Below are 19,428 nucleotides of genomic sequence, written 5' to 3' on the forward strand. Positions count from 1 at the left end.
TGTCATTAGGACTGTTCATATGGCTACTACTTGTCTCAGTCCTTGGAAGAATTCTGCTGTTCTGAATTGTAATTGCTTTGGATCAAAGTGTTGACTAAGCAATGTAATAATATCCATCCATGCAGCCATAATCAATAACTGCTTGTCTGCTGCAAGGTCATGGTGGACCAGAGCCCATCTCAGAAGCACAGGGTACACTTTGAACACACACTCGTTCACTTACACATTCCAACGCTATGGGCAGTTTAGAGTCTCCAGGTCATCTGAAACATGTCTTTGGACTATGGGAGGAAACTAGAGCATCCTGAGGAAGCCTACATTGACATAATGAAAAAGCAAACTACACACAGACTGAGCTGCATTTGAACCCATATCCAAATCCTCAGCTCAGGCACAGTAAGGCACCAGTGCTACTCACTGTGATACTGAAGGATTCCAGCTAGTAGGTGATGTTACATGTGCAGCCAGTACATATGTGACACCATGATTTAAGGAAATACATTCTTTATTATCAACATGTCTATTTCCACAACCAACAAACAGTATTTCAAACAAGTTTTAATATTGAGCAAAAAATAAAGAGGCAATTTGTTTCATCCCATATAACTTCTTTATAACATCTTTAGAAAAAATAACGGAAGAAGATAAACCTAATAAATAATCAAACACATGATTAAACTGGAAGGAGATGCACAGAGCCTGTTTCACAGGGAAGCTCCCTCTGTCTAAACACACGAGAGCAGAAATGGAGAAGCTATCCTTCTCCAACTGGCCACACACAGTGAATCATAGTTAGTCATGGATTGGAGCGTGATATGGCGCTCAGTAACCGCTAAGAGGTCAACATTGGGAGATGTGGCAAAGGGGAAGAAAGATGCAACCATAACAAAGAGGAGGCTGAGAAAAAATTCTGTGCTATTTGCTCCATAACTTCTAGCTTAAGTATCTGGTTTTAAAGTTTATCTTTACAGCAATACTTGCAAACACTAAAAGTGCTTTGTTGTTATACAGTTGGCTGCTCTCTTGCTGAATGCTAAATAGTCTTGTTTTACATGACTGTTAGCGTGTTAAGCATCCATAAAGTGCATTTTGTGGCCTCAAAACAAATCACCAATAATTCAGTGCTTATCCTCGTCCTTTACGTTTCTAAAAAGCTGCAAATTAAAGCCTTCTCAACATGGGCTGTACACAGGGAGGGGCCATTTCAGTAACAACAATCATCTTAGTATTTTCTACGATTGTTATTTCACAAACAATACAAGTAACACTGGGTTTAGCACAGAGTCACTCTGAGGTTTTAGATTATTCTATAGGTTTTATAGATTTTTTAAATATACCGCTCAAGATATTTCTACACGCTCAAGGTTAACTGGTAAATGTAATTTTAGGATAATTTATGAAATAACAACAGACACAAAGACACACTATTCACAGAAACATAACACACTTCAGCTGTAAAAGGTTACATGTTGTATTATTCTGGCATTTTCTTTGGTAAGAAATGCAAATAGACTGAATACTGACCAAACACCCTGTTACAATACATAGTTTGTGAATCTCACTGATGTCTTATGGGCCATTATTTTTCAAATCGGATTAGTGGTTTATTCATGTTTTCCAAGCAAGATGTAGTTAGCAACACATTGACGATTCTAAAGTTTCCTGAATATTGTGTCTGCTTTGCACTGCTGCTCTGTGTGCTGTTCTCATTGGTGCCTGCAGGTGGCGCTGTAGTTTCTTGAAAGGAGCTGCTTTCCACTTTGTAAATCCCAAATGCGTGTCCAGTGTTGATCAGGTCCTTGTTTTTTTTGTGAGGTTTTCTCCCGCATGAAATCGACAGTACTAGAGCACCATTTGAAGTGAGAGTTACAATTATTCTGAATCAGGGAAAAAAAAATTTGTTGAATGCACGATAGACATCAATATTTTATTTTTTTAAAGCGTCTGTTTTCAGGCCTATGGTTTCTTGGTATTAAACAAACAATATTATTAATAAAATATGTCTCATAGCACATCACAACCTCTGTGAGATATGACCCTAACATGGTCAGCATTAGGCAAATTTTTCTAAATGTATTATTGTTTTAATTACATCTCAAGTCTATCCAACTGCCACTCCTTCCAAACATCCCAGCCCTATTCCAGGAGCTTCACAGGTTTGCATAGCATACAGTCAAATAAAAAAATGCCTTTTGAATAATGATTCCAAAATGCACCACTCTGAGACAAAAAAAAACAATTTTGCTGGCGTAAATCACAACACTTACAGCCAAGACCATGAGAAATTCTGAAACAAGTGCCTCTCGTGTCCAAGTCATTCCCTCCTTCTGCCGTCAGACGGTCAGCGGCTGTGTAGAGACCCTCTGTGTGTGTGTGTGTGTGTGTGTGTGTGTGTGTGTGTATAACAGTGGCAGAAGGGGACTGAGTGTTGAAGTAGAACAAGATAGGGTGCAAGTGTTGTGGGTAGAGTTTCACCCATGCTGAGAGGTTCTGTCAGAGGACTCTTTAAATACAGTACAGAGCCAGCACCTATGTGGCTGGAGCTAGCAGCAAGCAGCATCACAGGAAGACTGATAGTGAAGCCCAATAGGCCAGCTCTGATTTACCTGCACAAGTTCTTTTTCTTTTCTCCTGTGCCCCAGTCCATCCCTTGTCCCACTTGTGTTTGATGTGTGCAGACAGCTGCAGGGACCATTTGTATTACACAGAATCAGGACAGATTCAGGTCAAGAATTCCACGTCTAGTCCCCTCTGCAGCATCGTCAGCACTGAAGGGCATAAAAAATACATCTCGGACCTGATTACATCCCTTATGTTGGAGTGTTCTGGGTTGAAAACCTGCTTTATTCTATATTTTATTTATTAATAACAGACCTTTACAGAGGAGTAAATTTCTAGTACCTTCTGTAGGTTGAGAGACCATTTAATAAAATGTACCAGTCACTGATGTTACTTAGTTAAAAATGTCTGCCTGTTAAGAGGAGAGAGAACTGTAGGGCTGCTGGAACTACGTGAGATGAGTTGCGTGCTCTGAGAGAGGCTGAATGGAAGCTGCTCATATCAAGAACATCAAAAAGAAACTCTTGTCTACTCCAGTGGTTCTAAGTGGTCCAATAACACAAGACAAACATCTGACTTGATTGTTCAACCTCTAAAAGGCTGCAACACCTCTAATCTCAAAAAAAGGAACAAAAAACACAAAATAACAGGGTGTGTGTGTGTGTGGCAAAAAGGAGGGTCTTTTGACTGACCTGCATGTCCTCCAGAACAGGAAGCATTTCTCTTAAAACCTCAGCCATCTCCCCAATTCTAGCCTGTCTCCGTGGTGACAGAATACCCAGGAGGCGTATTCCGCTTCTCCTGTTCTAGTCAGGTGACCTGGAAGAGTGACTGGAAATACCATCCACTGGACTGAGATCTAGCTTAATACAGCTCTAATACACATGTAACAAACAAAACAGCATTCACCTATGAACTGCTAATGTCATTAGCATTTACTGTATATAATTTTTCTTATGAAGATCTGTCCAAATGCTAAAAAACTAATGACAATAATTAATCCTCCTTGATGAAAAAGTTTAGAAATTAATGATGAAATATGAAAATGAAAATTGTACAGAAGAAATGGAGGTCATATCACATGGCAGAGAATATGGTATTATACTGTACAGTATAGAGGTGATCTCCGAAATACAAGCTCATCTGTATTATTGTCACTGATGAGATGCTCCAGATGCAGAGACAGAGAGACATGGCGGTCCAGTGCAGACCTGCCTGGAACTGCTCAGGCTGCAGTAATGCCTTCAAGATGGAGGACAAATTTCTAGTTCCCTGACACTGCGCTTCTCCGAAAGGGGACGAGCTGGAGAGTAGAAGAAAACAGTGGGGTCCTCTAATCCTCCCTTTATTAAATTTCCGCCAAGGAGCTTCGAACAGAAGACATGTGAGGGGTACGGAGGGTCATGGTTTCTTTGTTTTCATTCACAGTTCTCTGTGTTGTCATGTTAAAGGGGTTCATAGCAGTTAAAATTCGAGTGCATAAACTGATGTCTGTTTCTGACCCTCCAATGTGCCTAGTGGTACCGGGCTTTCAGAAAGCTGGTTACAGGAGGAGGAACCCCCTTACAGAGATTTTAGGCAGGGAGTTGACTGGAGGACAGGAGTCGGCCCAGTGACTGAGCAAGGAAGTAATCCTCCAAACATGGAATAAGACAAGACAGAAAAGACCAACAGGATCGCATCATAGGAGACATCCATGTGGCTTCTCAATACACCTCTGCTCTAAGCCACTGAGGAGATCTGCTTCTCCTCCTGGTCACCATCACCATCACCGTCCCCCATCAATGGCTGCCTCTTCTTCAGCTCGCGCTGGTACTTCGCCATGAGTGATGCATAGATGCAGCCGTAGGCAGCCGCTGCCACCATCATGATGCACACGATGCCGCACACGACACCGGCAATGACCACCGTGCCGATGGCCCGCCTTACGCTTACCGGCCGGTACCGCTGTCGCACACAGTCCGCTGTCGCTGGGGGTGGGCCCTCCGAGGGCTGGGCAGCAGTTGGGGGGCTGGCCCTACCGCAGGGTGGCGTGCCCCCTCGTGTCCCCCCATTCTCATCCTCCAGCTGGAGGCAGTAGTTGAACATCTCCACTGGTACACCCCTGATGTCCCGCCCACGCAGGTCCTTGGGGAGGGTGCACTCGACAGCATCCACCCTCCCACCTGCTCCCCCCAGAGAGGGGTGGGAGGGAGAAAGATGATGAACTCCAAGGTCACCATGTCACATAAAGCACACATCAGGCATCGTGATAAGGAAAAATGCATCACCGATGCACTTTGTCCAGTGTTCATTACAGTTGCTGTGAAGAGTCATTTGTCTTATTGCTCTTTGCGATCAGTCATAAAAACGAAGAATTTGATATATGGATTAGGTGGTAATGGACACCTAGGATTCTTGAGTTAGAACTCAATCCCGTGTTCCTGTAATTGATGTTAGAGGCAGCTTCGGTTACTAGATACAGGAGTGTGCAGTTATTGTAAAGTAACACTGGTGGTATGTGAGTGAATGTGTGAATCACTGTTGTCACTGTGGCTCATCTGTCAGCTTGTGGAGGACAACAGTATTTCACGTGTCATGCCTAGCAACAGAAGGTAGCATAGCGACTGAAGACTATCTGAAGGTTCTCAGATTAAATCGCATTCTTGCTGTATTGCCCTGTATTACCAAGGTATTTACGACAAATTAAAACAGCAAGAATAAACTGCTTTATAGTGTTACTTGATGTCAACTAAGTGAAAGTTAATGAAATAGTAGTAAGAATGTTTCTTAGCATGTTTCTCGGGGGGGGGGGTCTGGCCTAGTGGTGACAGTAGAAGATGTTGAGGCCACAGTGAACCAAAGGTGGAGAGCAAGTGGTTAAAACTGGAAAAACTAAAAAGGCTTATTTCCTCATAAAATCCTCTGAGGATGATTATAAGGGAGGCAAACTCAGTGAGGCAAAAATGTGTTTTTTTTCCCCTCAGTGATTAAAAAAGAACAGATGTACAGAATGAATAAATCCGTAGAGGAGTGTGCTCACACGTGTACATGCACACAATTGCACACGCATAAACAGTTTTAAACAGACAAATTCAGTCAATCCCAATTACAGCTTCAAAAGAGACAGCAATGACAGATAGACTAGAGGCCAGGGAATTGGACGGCGTGCAGAATATAGGGTGGGTGGGAGTTAGGGTGAAGGACAATGGCAAACCTAGGGTGGGATGCATAATGATCGCTGCTTCAAGCAGACTGATTGGTGTCATTCATTGTCTGATACCACTCCTTGCCCCTCTGCACCATTTGTCTGGCATTCCCATGTTGACAGAGCATCTCACTTAAGGGGAGGAGCCCACTTTATTAGCTTCAGAACTTATGTGTTTTGGATGATGGAAAAAACAGACATGAGAACTGCAGCACTCTTTTATGCACCCCTCTGTATTTGCACATCAGTCTAACCTTTGATTCCCACCACCGGACCCCCAGCTTCTGCCTGAAGCTCACCTCTATACAGCAACCACTCCATCCAGTGCTTGAAGTCCCTTAGGTTGCAGTCGCATTCCCAAGGGTTGCCACCTAGGTGGAGCTGCTGCAGGCCGGCCAGCGGCTCAAAAGCAGCCCTCTCCAGTGCGTGCAGCCGGTTTCCAGCCAGTGAGAGCCAGGCCAAGCCTGGAAGCTCGTCCAGCAGACCAAGGGGCACAGAGGACAGCCCATTGAGCGACAGGTCGAGGCGCTGCAGGCGGCCCAGGCCCCTCAGGAGGTCACGGTCCAGCATGGTCAGGCTGTTGTTGCGTAACTCCAGCTCTGTTAGGTTGCCAAGTCCTTCAAAGAGGGCTGCTGGAAGGCCATCCAGGTAGTTGTTGGAGAGGTCCAGATGCTCCAAGCCACTGTGGTTTGCGAAGGAGCCAGGCAGCAACGACGCCAGTCGGTTGTTGGACAGTAGGAGGGTACGGGTGCCGGCTGGTAAGTTGAGAGTGGGTAGGGTGACCAGGCCACGACCACTACAGTCCACTTTCGTGCCATTGCAGATACATACTGACGGGCAGCCAACCCCCATGCCCAGCTGGCCAGCCACCACACACAGCAACCAGATTAAAGCTGTGTGCACAGGAAGAGAGAGAGAGTCAGTGAGCTGTCATGAGTCACAGGACCATCTATGGTCGAAGCTGATACAGTATGTGTAGACAAGAAGGCCCATCATGAGGGTGAGATGGCAAGTAAGTGAGCAGGTCCTTGGCAACTGTTTGTCAAACCTCAGGAGGGGCGAGTTCTTACATAAGCTATGGGAGTGAAGGAGCAATATCAGCCAAGGCCAGATCAGTGTCTATGTGATGCAGAACATTAGGCTTATGACCTTTGCATCAGGAGTTTCTATTCTAGACTCTGTTCGAAGGACAATTCGATTACGGCAAGGACAGCCACAAATAGAGCTGATGTCACGAAGCATTTTGCCACACCCCTACTGCACTGCTGATAGTCAGACTGTCACTGAATGCTTTCACACTGAGAAACATGAAGAAACACAACTTGTCAGCTGGGAAGTGAGCTCTCAGAGGGAGTGTGTGTGTGTGTGTGTGTGTGTGTGGGGTTGGGGTAGGGGAGGGTGAGGCTTCGCTGGTGCCATTTCAAAATTAGATCCGAAGGTGGGCACACAGTGAAGTATTCAGTGGGCAGCAGGGGAGCCGTGAGGTGGCTGCATGAACATTTCTATGTTTGAGCTGTCAGGCAGAGCCAGCTTATAGAGTTGAGGTGTGTGTATACGTGTGTGTGTGTGTGGCAGCTGGAGCTGTAGGAGGGAAAAGGGTGTGGATTGTGACTAGGCAGTTTTTCATCCTAAATCATATGCCTCTTATACCTAATTTCCAGTATGGGTTGTACTGGTCATCTTCCAAAATGTAGTGGACTGTTAATTAGTGTGTGCTGTACAGGTAGTCTTTAAGTTAAGACATATTTGACTTACAACTACCCGGACTTACAGCAGCCACCCTGTTAACCTTATATTGTTTCTGAGTCTCGACATTTGGTCATAACATTTAACAATGACTGCTTTATCTGCTGTACAATAATACTTGCTGGCTGAATTGCTGCAAGGCACCTGTCTTTGTTTTTTTGGGTCTTGGTCAGTGTTTACCAGCAACTACATTTTGTTTACAGAATTTTTAGTTTCTGATTCCCTTCAAGTTACTTTTTCTTTAAAATGACTAGCAAACAAAAAGTGAGTGTTTTGGTGATGCTGAAAAGAAAAAGAGTAAGAAAGTGAAAATGATAGTCACTCACTTCTGCTAACTACTTGCCTTGGTCAGGGTTGCGGCAGTCGGGAGCGTATCCCAGAATGACTCGGCACAAGGTTAGTGGGTACACCATGGATGGGATGCCATTCCATTGAACGGTAGCGACACATGCACACACTCACTCACTAAGGACAACTTAGCATCATCAGGTCCCCAGAACTGCAAGTTTTTGAACTGTGGGAGGAAACCCACACAGATACAGGGAGAACACGCAAACTCCACCCAGACTGTGATGGATTTGAACTTGCATCCAAACAGGCCAAGTGCTGTGAAGCAGCAGTGCTATCCACTGCACCACTGTGCCACCCAGAAAACAACAGAGACACATGAACAGGTCATCATAATACTGTACTGTATTCATACCACTATATGTTGTTATTGGGATTCAATGGCACTGCAGGTAAAGCTGGTGCCTCGCAGCTCCTGAGCTGCTTGGTAGATATGGGTTTGACTCCAGCTGAAGATGAGCAGAGTTTTGCATGTTTTTCGCTGTGTTTATGCACCCCAAGGATGTGTGGAAGGCATCGACAAACCACTCCCCTTTGTCCCTTGCCTAGAAGACCACTCGAGTGTTTACAGGGAGATGGGTCTGACTGGATGGCACTTCCATACACACACATTATTACTATATTAGTATCATTTTAACATGAAAAATGTGTGTAATTTGTTTAAAAAAATATATATATATATTTATATTACAAAGCCTATTATATAATGTAATGTTCACGTATCTTAATTGTTTGTATGTCATTATTGGTCGTATAAGATGATTTTTGACTTAGGACAAAGTCAATTTACAATGGGGTCCTCAACATGGAACCCTGTCACAAACCAAGAACCTGTCCTTTTAGCCCATGCTTTGACACATCACAGCTTACAATATGTGGAGATCAGTTACTCTGTGCTTCATATTTTCTTAATAAACCTGGCAATGCTTAGATACACCGCGTGTGTGAGAGAGATTAATAATCCATGAGGCAGGCTAATTAGATGGTGAGCGACGACGCTCCATGACGAGGGCACTGGAACCTGAATCCACAGGCACTGATGACTATCAGGTTTCCCTGGACATGGTCTTGTCGGTGCATGGAAACATAGGTGGCCTAGGTGGCTTTACACAGAGCCATTACATCACATTCACCCTTGTCACCTCCAAAGGTTTGAACAGCTGGCCACCAAGCTCTTCTTGCCCCATTATCACATCACAAGGAACGAATTTGGGGTAATGTTTCGTACCGTCTGCTGAAGGTTAAGGCTCTTTCCCAGCTCGCTCTTCCGTCCCGCAGCTATTCCTATTTCTCTCCTTTAGAGTGTGCCATCAGGGGGGTTATAAAGCAAACCAGGGGGAGGGTACATCAGCAGTTTTAACTGGTAAAAATCCTCCACTATGGATAATAAGGCCAATGTTAGCCTACAAGCCCCTGCGGACACTGGCCTACTTCAGGCCACAATAGGGTCTGGAGCATTTGTGGACCCCGATAGGACCAGGGTCTGTTTGGGATGCTGCCAGCAACATAATACTAATTTTTCTTTGGAAATATTCTTTGAGGTGCTGTGGGGGGGTGGGGTGTTGATTTCTCTTTGCTCTGTTTCTCACAGTTTATCATCCCCCTCCCTTACCCCATTGCCTGCTGCTGCATGCTCTCTGCTTAGCACGCTCCAGCAGAGGAGCTGTGCTGGGGAAGTATGAGAAACAGGGCCAAGTGAAGCAGAGGCAGGAAAGGCTGAGGTAAACTGCCTGCAATCCTAAACCCAGATTCAAGCTACTGCACAGCAGTGTCCTTCTCTACATGGGGCAGTGGCTCACTTTCTCAGGGACAGCCTAAATCTAACACCCTTTATTACCCACTGAAACACAGGAGCTGAGTCATGTAGGTTCCATGATATAATCAGCCCAAACTACATGGACATATTTTGCAAGTAAGAGAATTACCCCAACAGGGCTTTCTCACATCTCGCTTCAACTCTTTTGCTGTGTTGAACATGCGTTGGTACAGATATTGTTCTTTAAGAGCAACTAAGAAACCATAAGCTGTAAGTAGACTGTTCTATATCAGCCTGTGCGTGTGTGAGATAGTGAGAGCTTGATTAAGGGATGTGAGTGTTGAAGATGAATATTAAAGCCATGAAAGAAACGGAAGGAAACAGATTGCTAATTTATGGAAGGTATATTTAAAATCTGAAAGCCTCCTGTTTTAGAATGCAGAGCAGAAAAGGTGTTATTAACATACTGGCACTGGTTTGTAAGTTAATTATACCTTTGATAAGTGTTGTCAAAGAAGCGCAAACGTGTTACCAAATGTAGCCAGACGTATTTTCAGTGCTCTCGGGTCTCAGCTCCTGCTCAGTTCCCTTGGGCTTCCTGTTTTCTGTCTTTGGTCTCAGCTGTAAGATGGCTGTGTTGGTTCAATTTTAATTCCCAAATTATTATTTTTTTCTGTTCTGCTGAATTTTATGATGATGTCTACCCACCTAGGACAACCAAAGCACCAAAGATGTAGGCCTTCACCTTTTTTCATTTTAAATTGAAGTCTTATCCTTTTCTGCTTAATGCAACGAGAATCCACTGATTTCTAAAGTTCTAACACTCATTAGAAGACGAATACTCTAGGACTAGCCAGCTTTGGTTCGTGTGAATGGGTTTCACACACCACAGTAGCACCCTAGACAACAGGATGTCTGGCAGACTGGCAGACTAGCATGATCCATACTTGTCTGTATAATCTCTTGTGTGCATGTGTATCTGTGTATCTGGGTGGCTTTACCAGAAAAAAAAAAAGCTCAGACCTGGAAAAAGCAGGGAAGGGCAAGGTGACAGGTGCGCATGGGTGTGTGAGTGTGTATGTGCCATATGGTTCTCGAGCTCAAGTCCTTTGCTTTTGCATCCTCTGCTTGACCAGGGACATCTGCACTCACATTATGAGGATGGTATCTGGGTCTGAGTACAGCACACATAAACAGCTCTCAGAGCAGTCTGGGTGAGAGGACTGCCTTGTGAGCGTGCTGTTCTGCTGTTCTGCTCATGGGCTGCTGGAATGAGAACGCCAACGTTCTGTTCAGTGGAGGCTGGTGAGCTGGATGTGATTTCTCACATTTTGAATCACGTGTGTTTTCATGTGCGTTAAATACTGCAAGTATTGCGTGAGTGTTTGGGTGAGACAGCTGTATCAATAGAAGCGGAGCTACAAACTGGAGAAGGTAGAAGGGGACACGTGTGATAGGGTAGAGCATAGTGTATGCATGGTGGTGTTAGGAACAGGTTTGCATTCCACGCCATGTGACAGCAATGTCAGCATCTACAGTGTCAGTATCTACAGAAGAAAGGTGTTCAGACATTGAGATTTAGACCTACGGGGGTTTAGTTTTCTCCCCTTTGCAAGCCTGAGTTCTTTGTTTTCCTTTCCACGGTTGTCAGCTGGCTTATCCAGATAGTTATGTATACCTGTTGCTTTAGAAAAGGAAAATCTGCACTGTACCATTTCCTTTCTCTATTATACCACTCCCTGAAACTTTTTTCACTGTTATGTGTCACTCTGGTGAGAAGACCGCCCTATAAAAATAAATTGAATTGAATTGAATTGAATGTTATTCATGCTGACAAGTACAACTGCAGGAATCAGAGCACTCATTGTGTAAACAGGGTACCTAGCCCTGTTCCACCCCTACCACTTTCATACCTTTGCCATATCAGCATTCATCTGTCAACACCTCAGTCATCACTATGGTGGCTGATTTCATGTCCTTATTTTTATTCTCTTTCTTGAGAATGTTCATATACCTGAAGAATATTTAGGGATTAAGGAAAAGGCAATGTGATTAAAAATGGAAGTTTATTAATCCTCTTTCTCTTGCTCTGCACTTTTTTAGAAAATACTGTTTTCATCTTCCCACTCAATTTGAACACACAGGAAGCCTTGCACAAAGTTCTCCTCAACAATGTGCTGGCTCAGCTGTTTGCATCCTTCAAATTCTGCAGCTTGACCTATTGTGCACCCTAAAAAGCCAGGATCAGCAAGTTGCCTGTCCCAGCTTGGCCTCTTAGCCAGTTGCATCCTTGACTAGTTGTTCACTCTGATCAAGAATACTGACATACCATGACACAAAACACTCTTAATATTTGACAGAAGGGATCAGGAGCTGCATGCAGAGGTGTACAGGAGTGGTTTAGGTGATCTGTTAGATGGAGTCCAATACTGTATCACTGAGGATCAAGATTTACTAAAGGTATCTGACTTTATAGCTGCACAGTGGCACTGGAGACAACTCTGGAGCCCCACAGCACCTGGGCTGATGTTTGGTTCCAGTGTTCAATCACTGCTCAGTCTGTGCAGGGTTTGCATGTTCTCCATGTGTTTGTGTGAACTTATAGCCAAAAAATGTGGATGAAAACAGTGGTAAACCACTTCCATACTTTCCTTTTTCCTGACAACCATGTCAGCCTAGTGATCGCTAGGAATCGGCTCTGAGTCCTAGGCACTCACCCTGCCCACCCAGTCTTACTTTAACACTAGTCTTAAATACTCAGGCACTGCTCTCATTGGACTCAACCAAGATTGCTTGGCACAGAACTAATCCGCTGCTGAACTGTCAGATGAAGCTTTGCATAGCATTATTTATTATTTATTTATAACATTTTTACCTAAAGTAGCTTATGACGCTCCCATTTTTTACCCAAAGCTGAACATAGTACTAAAGAAATGTGGGTTTAGAACCCTTCCCATTTTATCTGGATTTGATCTCCAAACTTTGTCATTAGAGCACTATGCTCACCGTAGCGCAGCAGACAGTACTGTCAGGCTCACCTGGGCTGCTTTGAGGCACTTTTCCCTGGTGTCTCTGGGTGGGCCCGTTGAGGAGGCACATGTCGAACCTACTTGGCTCCACCTTTAGTTTAGCAGTGGCATCTGGCTGTCACGGCTCTGCCCAGTCGCCGGACTCCTCGCTGAGGGAACAGGCTAATGAGGCAGCAGCACTGGCAAGCCCTGTTGAAACAAAGAAGGGACATAAGAGAAGTATTGTCTGTAACAGGTGTTGTTAATGTTGCTGCTGTTTTTGGACCCAGTGGTTAGTCTTTTATGATTTTCTCTTTGTGGCCTTCCTCAACAAAAGGAGGAACCCTACTGTGAGTCCCCCCAGAGACTAGCCTCGCTGCACTGCAATTTCCTTCTAGTGGAGCAGTTCAGGTGGGAGACACCGGTGAGTGGACCCACACAGTCACTCACATGCACCCCCTGAAATGAGGAATTTGTCTTTCACAGGTCCATCAGAAACAGAAAAGGTGGCATTTTGAAAAATTTGAAAAACATGTAATTATCTCTCCTGGCAGTGCTCAAAAGCAAACGTGCTCATACACAACCTGCTCCCCAGGACACACAACCACACTCCTACATGGGGTGACTCCCACTGAGTCCATCTCTGAATTTCATTTCCTGTGGTTTGAACTGACAGCCCAGCATGGTCTGTGCAGGAGGGAGGGTTACAAGAGACAAGAAATGTATGACTCTTTGCAATGCTGATGTCCTGTCCCCCATCTGACATGCACAGTACCACTTTTCTCACTGCTTCTCAGCTACATCTAGTATTGTTCTTAGCTGACACCGTTCCCCAAAACGACTTACAATGTTTGGTTTGTATTATAACTACTTAAAAATGTGACTAACACTGATCACTGTTGTTAGTCGCTTTGGAGAAGAGCATCAGGTAAATGAATAAATGTAAAGGTATAAATATTTACCAATCTTTACAGCTGGATCTGTAACAGCAAATTCATGACAAGTACCTTCATCAAGGACACTACACAGCAGCAGGAATTCAAACCCAGGGCCTACAATTACAAGGCAAACGCTTCAACTACTACACCATCTGCTGCCCCATTAGCTGTTTGTTCAGCACTACCATGTGGTTCAGGCATGCTGTACCTTTTTACATGTACAGTGGGGTGTCACGCTGGACTGGCTGTCCCTCAGTCCCAGTCCACATAGCCAGACCACCGTCTCTGATTTCCCGATCGGTACACAAGTTGAATTTCTCCGGGTGACATCTTTGTATCTCAAAGAGATATCCCAGCCATTGCTATGGATTGTATGTGGAAGACATGACATAGAATAGACCACACAACAGGTGCAGTGAGGGGGGCAGCCATGCAGCCCCTGTGTTTCTTGTGGTAGTCAAAGGTCTCGATTTGCACTCTTCGCCTCAACTGGTCCTTCACTCTGGGACCCCTTGAAATCCCACTGAGGTGATGTAACATCCTGTGCACCTCCTCCCAATGCATTTGGTCAGCAATGCAGGGTATTTTTGGTTGGACGGGGGTGGTGGGTTGCGAGTGGGGGGGGGGGGGAGTGCTCAGTTGCACTTCACCATTTGTTTGCCGCTGGCTGCCATCAACAGTGAGGATCTCTGCTCAGCCAGGCGAAGGCTGATGAGAAAGCTTCCACGTTGGTCTGTGTCTTGGCCCATGTGACAGGCTGCAGGAGAGGTACATAGGCCTCTCTGTGATAACATATTACATTATTTTGTTTCCTTGCCAGAAATTGTATTTGGAATGCTTTACAGTTTTACCTTTTTATATGGAGAGATGTTCCTCTGCTGGAGCAGTTCGGGTAACATTGCTTAAGGCATGTCAGCAGAGTCGAAATAGTGTGGTTCAGGGTCAGTGGGCAGCAGCGCAGTGACATACAAGGGTCAGAGGTTACTTGTTACAAAGAGCTTGGAGCCACATATCAATAATCCTGGGGCCTATTTCCTTAATTTTGTCTAGTTTTGCCTAATTTATCTTGGAGTAAGAAGGTGAGAAATTCTAGCCCATCTCCAGCAACATCTAGAGAAGCTGAGCATGCTTTTAAATACCATTGATATTGAATACGTAGAAATTAATGATATCTGTCTTACATTTACATTTGTTCGTTTAGCAGAGGCTTTTCTCCAAAGCGACGTACATCTCTGTCTTCCTCTCATTGTTGATGGCAGGGACCTGTGATGCTTGCCAATCTTAAAAGTACACAAGCTATGTGAGAGGAGACAGGGAGTGAGCTATAAGGAAGTAGGAGGATGTGACGACCGACAGGCCATGAGAGAAAACATTTTTTCCTGTGTTGATGTCTAGAGTGCTGACACTCCTGACTTTCTGCTGTTGGATGCTGTCAACCATTTCTGCCGCTTAAGGACATGTTGCAAGACATCGTGATACGTTTTTACCATGCATACATGTCCATAAAGAAATGTGGGGGGAGGCTGAGGGAAAAGGTAATATGACTGCATTAGCACGAGTAGCTTCCGTTAGCAACACCCCTCAGCTGTCGTCTTACAAGTGTTTACGTATTATTAGAAGTGTGGGAACTTGGCAGGCCTGTACAGCGGAGGCTCAGCCCGCGCATAATGACCCATGTGAGAGAGCCTCTCGTTCCCACACGCCCGCTCCTTTCTTTGCTTGCCGAAGTGTCCAGACCTGCACGACATGACAGTGCTGTATGTGTGATTGGCATTCCATCACTGCGCTCCATGATGTTGGCCACTTCTTCAGTGACTCATCTCTTTTTATTGTCCTCTGTTTTACCTAGAGGTAGCAAAGTGAAATCTCACATATTGCCCATGCTTGTCCCTCACCCCACATCCCCCTTTTTTCCTCTTTGCTGCTTGTTCCTGAGCTTTTACTGGCATCCACTCTCCTACTTTAGAGTTGTTCTTGTGCTGGTTAATGAAACTTCCACAGACTGAGTACAGCATGTAAAATGGCCTTTTGTTCTAGCACCATCTGAGGCCAGTGACCTAGCTTTATTGTGTGATCAACAGTGGAACAGAAAAAAAAAAAATCTTTGAGTTATTTTTTTTTTGCTTCTCTCTGATATTTCTCAGCGACTGGCTGCAGCGCTGACATGCAACATTCTCACAATCCACCCCCAGCTCTTCTGCATCACGCACTCTGTATATGGTGTGCATCCATTGGACACAGACACTCTGGTGTCAGTCAAAGTGTCAGTGTAAATACAGCAATGTCAAAGTCTTTTCCTTGCCAGGGAGTCATGTGATCTTCTTCAGCTCTGCTGTCTAAAATTCTCTCTTGCAGGGCTTTGGTCTTACAGGGCATGCACACAGAAATGGATTTTCATCTCAAACATAAGCACATGCAAAAGCATGCAGGACTGCTCCCACTTCTGTTCCAGCACACACAATAATGCTTCGTTTACATTTATCCAACGCTTTTCCAAAGCAACTTACAATGTTGAGCTATTTATAATTATTTACTCATTTATAGAGCTGGGTAATTTTATTGGAGCAATTCAAGCTAAGTACCTTGCTCAAGGGTACTATAGCTGAAGGTGGGATTCAAACCTGCAACCTTTGGGTCTCAAGGCAGTTCTAACCACTATACTACTAGCTGTCCCTATACTTCATTTCTGATACACACGCGCACACGCTGCAGCACGCACATGGTCAGCACAGAGGTTGTGTCTCGCACAGAGAAGGAGAAAGGCGAGGAAGGCAATCTCTTTCTGGTACATCACACAGTTGGAAATGCACCTCTCTCCTGAGTCTCTCCTCCCATTTCGGAGTGCCAGCCTTCTGACTCATTAATTTGTATTTGTTTTTTTTTTTACCCGTTGCTCTTCATGTATTACATTTTTTTGTGACGCACCAAGCCAGTCAAGAGGCAGCGATGGGCACAGACTGTCGAAAGGTAGCGATGGGCACGACTCCCTGTCGGCTGTAAACTGTGGAACAAAGCAGCGCATGAGAACAAAAGCAGCATGGGCCCGGTAGCATCAATTATTGAGAGCATCCTTCCTCACAAAGGGAAGCAGGATGCAGGGAACAGTGCAGAGCCATGCAACAGTTTGGGTGTACGTGTGTGCATGCATGTGTGTGTCATAAACCCTCAATGAGTTCCCGCAGACAGCCGATGTCTGACACTTAGACTTAACTATTACACAAAGATACGTACCGCACACTATGATTTGGTGGGCAGCTCTGTGACTGTTTAGTTGTGCTGTTTTTTTGTTGTGCATTTCGATGATTATGGGGCATCCAGGAGAGCGTTTTGGGTAGGACAAAAGGCTGGACGCACACCCTTGCCGACGGCTTCGTGAGCAGACAATTTCTACTGAGATCCGGGTCAACGTCTCTGATCCGTCACGGATCAATGTGTTGAGTCTGACAGCCGCGGACCAGCTGCCGGTCCATCACACTGCAACGAGTACGCAGATGAACACATACGTGTCCTCGTACTCTCGCCAACACACCAACACACACAGCATATACAAGGTCAAAAACGTATGTATGCACAAGTTCTCTCTCGCACAATTAAACAGACATGTGCAGGGTGTACTGTGTATCAGTTTGTCAGGTATCAACACAAAACAGACTGCTGTATAGACTGTGGCAGTATCTTTCTCAGAAATGCATCTGCATACACCTAGACACAAACACACTAAGAGGTACACACTACACTGTGTCTTTCTGGAACTACCACACACATGCACCCACACAGACAAACCACCTTTTGCGTTGAGCCTGGTCCAGAATCCCTATCTTCCAGACTCCCCCTCCCACTTACACCACAGCGTAGCTACATCAGTTACATCTTCCTTCTCGCAGCAGATAACGGCAGCTTTCCTCATTATCTGACACCGAAGCTCCACCATCTGAGCGCTGTGCCTGCAGGAATCCCCACTGGTACACACATACAGCAGCACCACATCACCTTCTGTGAACAATTTCATCCGTCCTACCCAATTAACATTTATCCACGTAGGACTTCTTACACTCCTGCGACCACAAATGCGAGATCCACACAGATGGACTGTCCCGTGGGGCATATAAAAGGGCACAAGAGGGGGCTTTAGCTGCAGTCCCACCAAAGCAACAGACACAACGGAGCTGTATTCCGCCTTTTGTAACATGGCTGTTTATGGATATGGCCCCATCACCTTACAATCCCCAGGTCACTCTTTCACTTCAGAGGCTCCAGCGTGCTCGTCTTCCTCCTAGCTACATGCCTTCACACACGAATAGTCACACGCACGCGCATGCACACACTCACCTTTTAGTTGCCAGTCACAGGATTACCCCTTGTAGTTCACCAAGGGGACTGAAAAAAGGAAAGAAAAAATGCAAGAGAAAAAGAAAAATCTATTTTCATAATCCGCTTGGTGTGGAAAACAGATCTTGCTGTCAACCAGAAATAATTAAAAAAATTAAAGAAATAAAAATTGAAGAATAGGAAGTCCGTTGTGTGGTAAAGTTTAATCCTCTGAGAATGAAGTGTAGGGTGGAATTTTCCCAGTCCTGTGCCACTGTCAGTTTTCCAATCCTCTAGTTCGGTAGCTCGTGCCAGCGTTACGCCTGTCAATGCTCTCTGCCGTCTCCAGCTCCCCTCTGCTTCTGTTTGTGATTCCAGTGTGCCAGCATGCACGAGAGCAGCAGAGCGTGTGTGTGCGCGCGTGTGTGTGTTTTCCTCAGGGTAGTCTTGACAGTGAGCGCATGCCTGTGTGTTCTTGGGCTGTCCTCCATTGGCATGTGCAGCCAGCCATGTTGCATGCATACATCTGTGTGTGCGGTGGTCTTTGTGTGCGCATGCAAGAAGCTGGGATGGCTACAGATAGTAATGTTTGAGCACGGTGGTCTCTGAGCCTGTAAACTGAGAGTGAGATGGAGGGAGCACAGAGAGAGGGGTGTGCGAGTGTGGGTGTGTGCATGTGTGTGTGGATCAGCTGATCTAGCTCAGGACCCTACGGAGGATGAGGAACACCCAGTGCACAGGCGGGATCCTCTCGCTCCCTTTGTTTAGTCTTTCTCGCTCTCCTCTCTCTTGCACTCCTGCTTGGAAATGACAAAAGGCGGCTGTCATGCCATTGCATTTCTGCTTTGCTTCCACCATGGGGGGCAAGCTGAGCTGTTTGCAAAGGAGAGAAAGAGCAAAACAGCGAGAGTGTCATTGAGGAGAAGCAGGGATGCGTTGTAACCCTGAGTCGGTGTGTCCTCGCTTGCCGCCATCGCCGCTACTGTTGGTTTGCTGGAGCGGGGGCTGTGGCAGACGGAGAGGAGAGAGGACTCGGAGCACAGAGCGAGAGAGACAGAAATGCTGGAGAACAAAGGAATGATATTGGCGTAGCTTTGGGAAACAAAGGACGCCGGAGCAGGAGTACGGTGTTTAGTGCTGAGAGCCATTAATTTGCGTGCCAGCGAGATGGTGCTTATATCCAGTGAAAGTCCCTTCTTGCTGGAGTCAGGTGATGTGAAGTGGAAACATGACAGTGCAGCCTGTATTGGGTGTACTAATGGGTGTCATTCTTATTTAGAGTGCAGTTCCATTGCTCATATTATTTTGGCTACAGTGACATATGTAAGCACATATGTACAATAACTTGTTCCACATTTGTACAAATTTCTACAGCATTCCATTTTAACTAAGTTATATTACCTTAGTTTATCATTAGGTACTAAGCTCCCTTTGTGACTTTGAACCTTTAGCAGTACAGCCTGACGGTTATCACTTATTTTGTGAGGTGACCGTGGCACTATGTTACTGTTGCCTTTTATGATCATTTTTATTTTTTTCCAGAAATGTACAGTAGATGTCAAGGGGGATTAATAAAAA

General features: G+C 45.2%; 2 protein-coding genes across 3 annotated transcripts in view; one reads left to right on the forward strand and one right to left on the reverse strand.

Annotated features, from left to right (window-relative positions):
- The window catches only part of cacna2d4a (calcium channel, voltage-dependent, alpha 2/delta subunit 4a), an 85,339-nt gene that overhangs the window by 35,789 nt on the left and 30,122 nt on the right, over positions 1 to 19,428 (forward strand). The window lies entirely within an intron of this gene.
- Positions 534 to 19,428, reverse strand: part of lrtm2a (leucine-rich repeats and transmembrane domains 2a) — a 52,198-nt gene continuing 33,303 nt past the window's right edge. For both annotated transcript variants that reach the window (XM_029247463.1, XM_018730207.1), the window contains 3 exons: positions 12,635 to 12,814; positions 6,046 to 6,639; positions 534 to 4,724 (listed from right to left, as the gene is read on the reverse strand). In XM_029247463.1, coding sequence (XP_029103296.1) covers positions 4,282 to 4,724; positions 6,046 to 6,639; positions 12,635 to 12,695 — 1,098 coding nt within the window. In that variant the 5' untranslated portion in view covers positions 12,696 to 12,814 and the 3' untranslated portion in view covers positions 534 to 4,281. The remainder of the gene's footprint in view (positions 4,725 to 6,045; positions 6,640 to 12,634; positions 12,815 to 19,428) is intronic.

The sequence above is a fragment of the Scleropages formosus genome, chromosome 21, assembly GCF_900964775.1.
Source record: "Scleropages formosus chromosome 21, fSclFor1.1, whole genome shotgun sequence".
Lineage (NCBI taxonomy): Eukaryota > Metazoa > Chordata > Actinopteri > Osteoglossiformes > Osteoglossidae > Scleropages > Scleropages formosus.